Here is a 9,322-nt window from a genome sequence, read left to right on the forward strand (position 1 = left end):
ACTAATATGGTTTAAAACGCATGATTTCAGCGTGATAAACATGATAATCAGAACTAAAACAGATGTTTTTTAGCAGGTACGAGCTGTAATGGCGCAGCTCTATTCTGGAAAAGGGGCGGGGAGCAGCAGCCCATTTGCATTTAAAGAGACAGGCCCGAAAAACAGCGTGTTTCTGCTTCCACTCAAAATAGGCATTTTCAAAATGATATAATAAATGATCTGTGTCTATTTAAACGCATAACATATTAAAGCGTCTTTGGTGTTTCCATGTTTTCTACAAAATAAAACCGGAAATCGAGGGGTTAAGACGTCATTGGCAGGCGACACAATGACACTATGGACACAGTCCGTGTCACTAGTTAAAATTGCTTATTTTTCTGGATTTAAACATTCTTCAAAACATTTGGGATAATGTAAGTACAAAAGTCAGCAAAATATATAACACCGTTCTAGTGGTTTTTGGATATTTTAATAAAAAAATCGTACATATTGTGCCTTTAATACTTATTTTAAATCACATGAATTTTAATTGACCTAAACTATTAAATTATTATTTTTTGGTTAATAGCAACTTTGCTGCCCATCCCTGTTTTGTTGTACTGTACTATATTGATTACTTTTTTGTTTGTTTTATCTTGTATAGCAGCATGAAAAATGAGGAGAGCAAAGTGTTTCAGAATGGCAGGAACCACAGCCGGTCTCGCTCACGATCTTGCTCGCCATCCCGTTCTCCGCACAGACAGTAAGTTACAACATACACTTTCACTTCAAGTGATATTTCATACCTGTACACCAGGTTGATATTTAAAATAGATTTGTTTTTTTTCTGCTGCTGACGTGCTGTTCTCTTATCTTTAGTCGGAGGAGCCACTCAGGAACGTACAGCTCTCACAGCAGCCACAGTCCATCGCCACAGCAACACAAAGGTCGCAGAGCCTCACCAATCACGCAGCTCAGGACGGAGCGAGACAGACAGAGCGAGTCTAGTTGGCACAGCAACAAAAGTAGACGATCACGGAGCCGATCTCGCAGCAATTCCCGCAAACAAGCCCGTGACCGTGACTATGTGAAACACAAGCACGATCGCGGTCACCACTGGGACCATCGTGAACGAGACCATGACAGATCACATGATCACGGACGAAGCAAACACCAGAGCAGGTCACATTCTGGACACAGCCACAGCAGACACAGGAGATGAGACGTGCGGCACTGCTGAATGAAACCGAGGGAACTACGATGGCATTGGACAACAGGACTAAATTGTAAATTGGAAAATGCTTACTTCAATACAATGTTTCCCCAGAGTTAACCTTGTTAAGAAGTGGATGTTCTCTCAATGTTTTTGTTCTTGCATCTGACCGGCTCATATAGAGTTCGGTTAGGCAAGGTAGTGGTGCCTTTTATGTATTTGACAATTGTGTTTTGCTAAACTAAAAGTGAACAACAGACTGCTAAAAATCTACCTATATCAGGGATCACAGTTACACAGGAAAGAGCAGACGAGACCTGTGCGTGTTAAATATTTTCCAAATGCACAGCTGTGTTTGTGCACTGTACAAATAAAGCTTATTTTTATGACTACTTTGTATTTATCTCTTAGCAAAATAAAAATGCTTTATTCAAATTATGAAATCATTTGTTTTACTGTATATGGTGTGTTTATAAAAGGGTTAGTTCACCCAAAAATGAAAATTCTGTCATTAATTACTCACCCTCTTGTCTTACAGGTTTGGAACGACCTTTGTTTAACTTCGGAACACGAATAAGATATTTTTGATGAAATCCGAGAGTCGTGCTGCTCATGGTTGGCAGCGGACTGACCCGGAAGAGAAGAAAACGTTGAATAAAGTCATAATTTTAGGGTTTTTTTGCGCACAAAAAGTATTCTCGTAGCTTCATAAAATTATGGTTGAACCACTGATGTCTTGCTGTCTATGGATTTCATCAAAAATATCTATTTGTGTTCCGAAGACGAACTAAGGTCTTGCGGGTTTGGAACGACGTGAGGGTTAGTAATTTAATGACAATTTTCATTTTTGGGTGAACCATCCCTTTAAGTTACTTCAGACTAATGAAATAAAACTGCAGAAAACACTCCTTGGATCTATTCACAAAGCTGCTGGTGTTTTCAGTGGCTGATATAAGCTGGTTAAACAGCATGAGGTTTTTTTGTTATCTTGACCACATTAGCAGGATAAATGGTAACTTGGGTTAAGTGAACTAGCGATTATTTTTTTTAAAAATCTAGGTAAATGTTTATGAATATACTAGTGTTATTTGTTAATTCATAATAACTAACACATTAAAGTCACGATTTAATGGAAGTAGCGAGAAGTATATCCAGATTAAACATTTTTGAAACATAAATCTAGGGCGGGAACTTTTATTCATTGTTCTATTCCTAGGATAGAGGCCTGAATGTGAGCTTGCAAGAAAAGGGAGTTTGGACAAATCTTGCACATATCAAAAATACGTCATTTTACCTGAAGATTGAGTTATATTTTATTTGAAATTTACAAGGTCAAAAATGACTTGAATAAATTAGATATAATCATAAATTAATTGTTCACAATAAGCTCAAAACATACATTGAAAAAGAAAAAATAGTGGATTTTGATTTCAACCAAAATGTTTTATTGTTTGTGTTCATGAATTGTGTCTATTAACGAATGGAATATTATTGTGAAGTGCTACAGAATACATATTAATGTTTCCATGTATAAAGAGTGTACTGTAAATGTGTAACTTTTAAAGTGCAAGCATATATATATATATTTTTTGCATTGTCAAATTTAACACACCGGTTACGCGTTGGTGCAGTTGTGTACCAACAGCATAGTTAAATGTAAAAAGAAAACACTTTCAGTATCAGTGTAACAGAGGACACTGTTATACTGCTTAAACTTGATCATATGGGCCTGAAACAAGTCCCTGAACTGAATAAAGGACAAACATGTAGTAAAATAAAATTGCAGTCTCTGAAGCTGCTGAATTTGTCATCCGGTGACTGTTCCAGGAGTTATCCTGCGTATATGTGTGTAGGACTTCCTGAGAGTCACACTGCCATGGTGAGATACTCCACGTGGAAGCACACACTCCTCAGTCAACTTTTTTGTCTCTGGGTTCCAGCAGAGAACAGTAGCAATCACTTCGTTCTTGTCATCACGACCACCAGTAATGAAGAGCTTGTTATTGCAGGCAGCAATGCCACAGCTGGCCCTCTCACAACCCAGCTGGATTATTAGCGTCCAGGAGTCTTCCAGAGGACTGTAGGAATACAAGGCCTTCATCGCACCACCTTTATTTGAGAGGAAATTACACATTTAATCATCAAAGCAAGGCGGTTATCTCTGGTGAGTAGTTTGTTTCATTTAAGCAAAAAAATGTAAAAGGCACAAACCAACAACAAAAATGGCCTCCTTAAAGGTCACTGCATTTGTACATTTGGCCTCAGTTGGCATCGGGCATTTTAAACTCCATTTGTTTGATAGGGAATCAAAGCATTGCATGTTGTTTGTGGCTAGCTTGCCATTGGGGCCTCCACCTATCACAAAGATGTATTTGTCATAGCTGGCAGCAGAGAAGGAGCTTACACTCAGCATGAGGGGTGCTGCCTGGAAGGTGGATAAAAATATTCAATTGTGAATTGTAATGAAAATATATGATAAGATTAAATACTGTAAATGCACAGAAAAGTTATTAAAGGTGCTGATTTCAACACATTTTATGTTAGAGACAAGTGTAAAATGGACGGAAATTTTAATATCTCAGATGAGGATTGGGGGGAAATTAGTAAAACACAATGGAAATCTACAAGCTCAGCCATGTGGAGAGAAGTTTGTTGGAAGAATGTAATTAGGTTCTTTATTACACCATCACAGAAAAAACACCAAGGGAAGGGTACTAGCTGCTGGAGATTATGTGGGGAAAACGAAGCTAACCACTACCATATCTTTTGGGGGTGTCAGAAATTAACCCCATATTGGCAAGAGAGTAAAAGGAATCTGGAAGCTGTTTTTGAGGTAGAGATGGCGGCTAGTAAAAAAGTAATTACTAAAAAATGGTTAAAGCCTGAGTCACCCACAGTTGAAGAATGGATTGAGACAATACATATTATATATGTGATGGGAAAATGCATTTCATTAAGAACTCATACGGAAGATTTCTTTCTAAAATTAAATTGGTACGCCCAGATTTTTCTTGAATTGTAACTTTTTCATTTTTTATGACTTTTTTTTCCCTCTAACTTTTAGTATGAGTTGTAAGAAATAGCTCCCCATGTTCTGTTGTATATAGTTGCTGTTTAGAGGAAGAAAATAATGTTTATATAACATTTGAGAAATCTGTTTTCAAGAATGAGGGCATACATACTCGGTAAACACAATCTCCTAAGTAACATTAATGTGTATGTTTGTATTTTCATTTATGTATTTATGTTTTTCTTTCTTCTCTCTGAGAAATTATGTGTCCTGGGCCCGTATTCACAAAACATCTTAAGGCTAAAAGTAGCTCATAACTCGCCGATTTAGGAGAAAATCTTAAAAATAATGGCCGTGTCAATCCTAAATTTAGGACTCCTAAATTTTTGCTCTAAGAGGATTTCACAAAGCGTTTTAGCACTAAAACTAGCTCCTAAATCTGTGAAACGTGAAGAGGACTCCTAAGTCACTAAGACCAAGCCACAAACTATTCCTAAAATGGCTGTTGCCAGCAATCTGTCTCTGAACGTAAACATTTTAGAAACATTTGATGATAATGACCTTTTAAAAAGGTATCACCTTTGGTTTTGGAGGTTACCCCAACTCCTAATATTCCTTTGATCACATCCTTGTTTTCATTAACCAGTTGGGCAAGAAGTAACAGCTTCCAGGTTGCATCCAGGTTGTTTTTGTTTTTTGCTTTTTTACATTTGCATTTATTACTATCAGCCATGATTATTCTACTCTGTTAATTAAAATGCTGTTTATATGCATATCCGCTAATTGTTTTTGAGAAGCATACGTGTAAGAGGCTGACAATAAGCTGAACATATACTTGTTTAATTAGTGACACTTATCCTGCATTTTTAAATCTTTATTTCAATGTGGCAAATAATTTTTTTTATTTTTAAACCTTTATTTGAATACGGCAACATAATAATGTGCTCTACAATATTTCCATGAATAAATCTCTGACAGAGCCTATCAGCCAATCACTGTGTGCATAGTTAGTAAGCATGCTGACATCATCCATAGCAACGAGGTCAACCCCGCCCTTTCTCTTAGCTTAAGACTTCTCTCTATTCCTTAGTAAAAGTTTGTCTCAGCAGCTTTGTGAATAGGTTTTAAGAGAAAACTCTTAGCTAAAAACTTTTACTGCCATTTAGGAGAACTCTTAGTGGCAAGATAAAATGTTTTGTGAATACGGGCCCTGATCTCTATGTATTTTCCCACTTAATATCTAAGTGCTGATTTCTTAGATATTAACCTATCCTTCATCTATCTATCTATCTATACACACAGCAAACAAACACTCTTTCAATTAGATATTTAACTGAAAATGAAAAGGTATTTCTCTCTCTAATTTTTTTTAAATTTATTTATTTATTTATTTTTTTACTGTTGGGACTGCAAAGGGCCCAAAGTTACCATAGTGGATACCGGATATGTACAGGACTCACCTCAGTCCAGCAGTTGTGAAATGGATCATAGGCTTCAACACTGTTCAATCTCTGGGTTCCATCAAAGCCACCCAAAACATACACTTTTCCTCCAACAACTGCCATCTTGTGTCTCCAGCGGCCTGTGTTGAGATACTCTATCTGGATCCATTTGTTTAGTGATGCATTATACTTCCACACATCATGCAATGTTTCCTTGCCACCTGTTTTAAATGTAAAAAAGTGAGTTTTACACATTTATTTGATCTTGCACATCAGCGTCCATGCGAATAAACAAACTACATAGTTACTGTCACTTTATCGCTATCTCAGTGTGATGTACTGATGCTCACCCGATATGTAGACTTCATTTCTGAAGGTGACACACGCAAACTCCACCCACTTCTTATTTTCATTCTCAGATTCCATGTCTGTGTTCGGCAGTTTTGCGACCTCTAAGCGACTCCTGCGTAGTGGGTCCAGACAGGTCACCTCAGATACAAACTTCTCATCCTTTGTGCATCCTCCAATGATCATAAACACCTCAGACTGGAACTCCCGCACTCTAGGTTTGGTGCGCTCTGAGATCACCTATAAACCAGTTCACCCAAAAATGAAAATTCTGTCATCATTTACTCACCCTCAAGTTGTTCCAAACATGTATACATTTCTTTGTTCTGTTGAACGCAAAAGAAAATATCTTGAAGAATGTCGGTAACCAAACAGTTGATGGTAGCCATTGACTTCCACAGTATGGAAGAAAAAAAAATACTATGGAAGTCAGTGGCTACCATCAACAGTTTGGTTACCAACATTCAAAGTCAGAATTCTTTGTTAACCTCTCGAAATTCAGATTTGCGAGAAATTAACTCAGAATTGTGAGAAAAGTCGGAATTACCGACTTTTATTATTATTTATTCTGTGCCAGAAATTAGCTCCCATAGTTTAATCACTGAAGTGTTTGTGAATTTATATATTTTTTAAAACACATTTTGTAAATATTTTTACACATTGTTGTTATCATATCATCTTTCCAAAATATATTAAGTTTAAAGTTTACTTCAACTGCTATCTAGCTGAACAGTTTTTGGTTAATAAATTGATTATTTTACCTAGTAAATAAATATCATAGTTGAACTGCATATTTTGTGCCCCTTTTATTATTATTATTAATAATAATACAATTTCTATATTCTTTTTTGCAATGTTCAAAGTTAGAAGGTTCCCTGTATAATTTACAGCATTCCCTAACAGACAGTTTCTTTCATATGTAAGCAAAGTGGACATTATGAATTAATACACTTCCTCCAAATAGAAAGCTTGCCATGTCATTATGACGCACAGTCATAATTCCTAAGCTTGGATTTCACTTCCTGTATTTGAATGTCTTGTGACCACTTCAACATGACATCAAGCATTTAGAAAGGTCACCTTTGTAAAACTGACCTCTTTGCCTGAGAGGTGATAAACCCGAGCCTCCTGCAGCAGTGGGAACACCTCGGCACACTGGCGGATCAGAGGGTCTCCTTCCACCCTTTCTACAAAGTACCATGGGTCCAACAAGGGCAGCCTCACATGTGTGAGGACACGGGGCAGCTGAGCTAATCTTTCATCCTGTCGGGCCCTCAGCCAACGCATAAGCACCTCAAACACCTGCTCCTCTTCTGTTACCCCCAAGTCATCATGCTGGAGCAGACTGACCAACACATCTGCAGGAAGCTCAAGGATCTCATCATGGTCCACCACTTGAGAGAAGTTTTGGATAATGTAGGAGTAGACTTGGGCTTTCAAAGACTCCAGCGAATGCACGTCAGCTAGATGCAGGATTCCCACACAGTTTTCTGGGTGAAGGGCTTCTGCTAAGTAACTGGCACAGGCGTCCACTATACGCGGAAACTGCAAACATAGATTAGATTTGAGATCATAACGGAGCATTACATTATTGCTTTGCATTTAGACATGTAGGGACTTTTTAAAAAGAAATGTATACTTTTATGCAGCAAAAATGCATTACATTGATCAAAAGTGACAGTATTATAATATTACAAAAAATTACAATCCTAAAAAAATGTATTATGTTTTTTTTCCACAAAAATATTAAGCAGCACAAGTGTCTTTAACACTGATTATAATAAATGTTTTTGAGTGCCAAATCAGCATATTAAAAAGAGTTTCTGAAGGATAATGTGGCACGGAAGACTGGAGTAATGTATGCTGAAAATTCATCTTTGCATCACAGGAATAAATTATATTTTAAAATATATTAGAGAAAGTCATTTTAAATTGCAATAATATTTTACAATATTACTGTTTTTACTGTATTTTGATCAAATAAATCAGCCTTGGTGAGCATAAAAGAGGTCCTCTTGAAATAATGTTAAAAACAAGTTAGATTTAACATGCAAAGAATATGGCAAATTATTAATTTCTATGACAACCTCTGGAGATGCATCAAGGTCTGGCATTCTGTCAGATTGTTAGTTAAAATATAAAATACTGTGAACATACACATAAATACAAAACATGTAAAAATGTCCTGATTTCTGTTTTTTCCCCCATTTCTGCATGCTAATCAAAATACATAATATACAAAACGATTTAATAAACTTTAGGTTTTGCAATAAAAATTTAAAAACAGAAATGGTTCATTTAATTTCATACAGCAAAATTGTTCCATTTTGTTGAGACAGGTGAAGGCAAATAGGTAGTAGGCACAAGTGACAGGTCATTAAGAGAGGATGGGATAGTTCAAGTATTATAATACTTCTCTGGAAGGTAAAAAAGGGGGGAAAGTTCTTTGTTAGGCCAGAGCTCAACAATACTCAATAAAATACAAGAGAAATTTGACAGAAATGCATGAAATGTTCAGGTACACACTGACCGATGCAATGGTGTCTGAACCGTGTACATTAAACAAATACAATGAGAGACATCAGTAGAAAACAAGAGAGGTCTACAGTCAGTGGCTCCTCTGGTTTTGTAGCCTTTTTAAGGCACATTAAAGGAGAGTTTGGTGTGAGGAGGCAAGACATGGTGATTGTGCAAGTTAGTCGCCCAGGTGGAGATGACTAGGGTCCTCAGGGCTGAATAGCAAAGGTCCTTCGCGGGACAAGAAGGGAGACTCTGCTGGAGTGATGGAGGTTCTCACAGGAATCGGTCGTGAGAAGGAATTTGGGCATTGGCACATAGTGACAAACGGCTAGCGGTTACTCTTCATTGCCTCCTTGGCAGCAAGTATAAGGGGAGTGAGGCTGGAAAGAGGCTTCGCCAGCTTCAGGAAGGGATGCTGCAAGAGACAGAAGTACATTAGCACATTTTCCAGAAAATTAAATAGTCATCAACACCTCCACAGTCTATTCCAGAGGTTCCCAAACCTTTTTGTTCAGCAAAACCCCTTAGTAGGGATGTGCGCGACGACTAATTTGACTGAGGTATACACTCAAGGTCGGCCAAAGCATAGCTTATTTATTCAAATCAGCTGGGGAAATGCAGAACAATGGAAAATCAATCAATAGCCTGACAGAAATCTTAATCTTCATATAGGCTAACGTTAGTCAACATATTAAAACAAGTCAAAATCAATAGGAAGGTTTGTCAAGAAATAGCATTAAAACGGCTTTTAAAAACATACTTCGTGTAGGCTATATCGTCTAAAAACAAAACAATGCAACAATGCCCATT

General features: G+C 37.2%; 3 protein-coding genes across 8 annotated transcripts in view; 1 reads left to right on the top strand and 2 right to left on the bottom strand.

Annotated features, from left to right (window-relative positions):
- The window catches only part of LOC107738194 (cyclin-L1-like), a 7,088-nt gene extending 5,571 nt beyond the window's left edge, over nt 1-1,517 (top strand). The window contains exons 10-11 of the mRNA XM_016549924.1: nt 644-742; nt 859-1,517. Coding sequence (XP_016405410.1) covers nt 644-742; nt 859-1,201 — 442 coding nt within the window. The 3' untranslated portion in view covers nt 1,202-1,517. The remainder of the gene's footprint in view (nt 1-643; nt 743-858) is intronic.
- Nucleotides 1,518-2,651: 1,134 nt separating this feature from the next.
- LOC107738218 (kelch-like protein 6) lies at nt 2,652-8,828 on the bottom strand. Its single transcript, XM_016549955.1, has 6 exons — nt 8,790-8,828; nt 7,088-7,537; nt 5,995-6,232; nt 5,663-5,865; nt 3,404-3,617; nt 2,652-3,301 (listed from the first exon to the last, which is right to left on the bottom strand). The coding sequence occupies exons 1-6, from the start codon at nt 8,826-8,828 to the stop codon at nt 3,000-3,002; spliced, it is 1,446 nt and encodes a 481-aa protein (XP_016405441.1). The 3' UTR covers nt 2,652-2,999.
- LOC107738196 (serine/threonine-protein kinase PAK 2-like) overlaps nt 8,502-9,322 on the bottom strand; it is a 16,100-nt gene continuing 15,279 nt past the window's right edge. For all 6 annotated transcript variants that reach the window (XM_016549929.1, XM_016549930.1, XM_016549928.1 and 3 more), the window contains one exon: nt 8,502-8,927. In XM_016549929.1, coding sequence (XP_016405415.1) covers nt 8,841-8,927 — 87 coding nt within the window. In that variant the 3' untranslated portion in view covers nt 8,502-8,840. The remainder of the gene's footprint in view (nt 8,928-9,322) is intronic.

This window comes from Sinocyclocheilus rhinocerous, unplaced genomic scaffold (assembly GCF_001515625.1).
Source record: "Sinocyclocheilus rhinocerous isolate Xijiao unplaced genomic scaffold, SAMN03320098_v1.1 scaffold254, whole genome shotgun sequence".
NCBI classification, from domain to species: Eukaryota; Metazoa; Chordata; class Actinopteri; order Cypriniformes; family Cyprinidae; genus Sinocyclocheilus; species Sinocyclocheilus rhinocerous.

Coding starts and splice junctions, on each gene's coding strand:
- LOC107738218 (XM_016549955.1), bottom strand. CDS start 8,828: ATGTGCCAATGCCCAAATTCCTTCTCACGACCGATTCCT. Junction 6,233..7,087: donor ATCACCTCTCAGGCAAAGAG/GTCAGTTTTACA, acceptor ACTGGTTTATAG/GTGATCTCAGAGCGCACCAA. Junction 3,302..3,403: donor GGAGGCCATTTTTGTTGTTG/GTTTGTGCCTTT, acceptor TCTCAAATAAAG/GTGGTGCGATGAAGGCCTTG.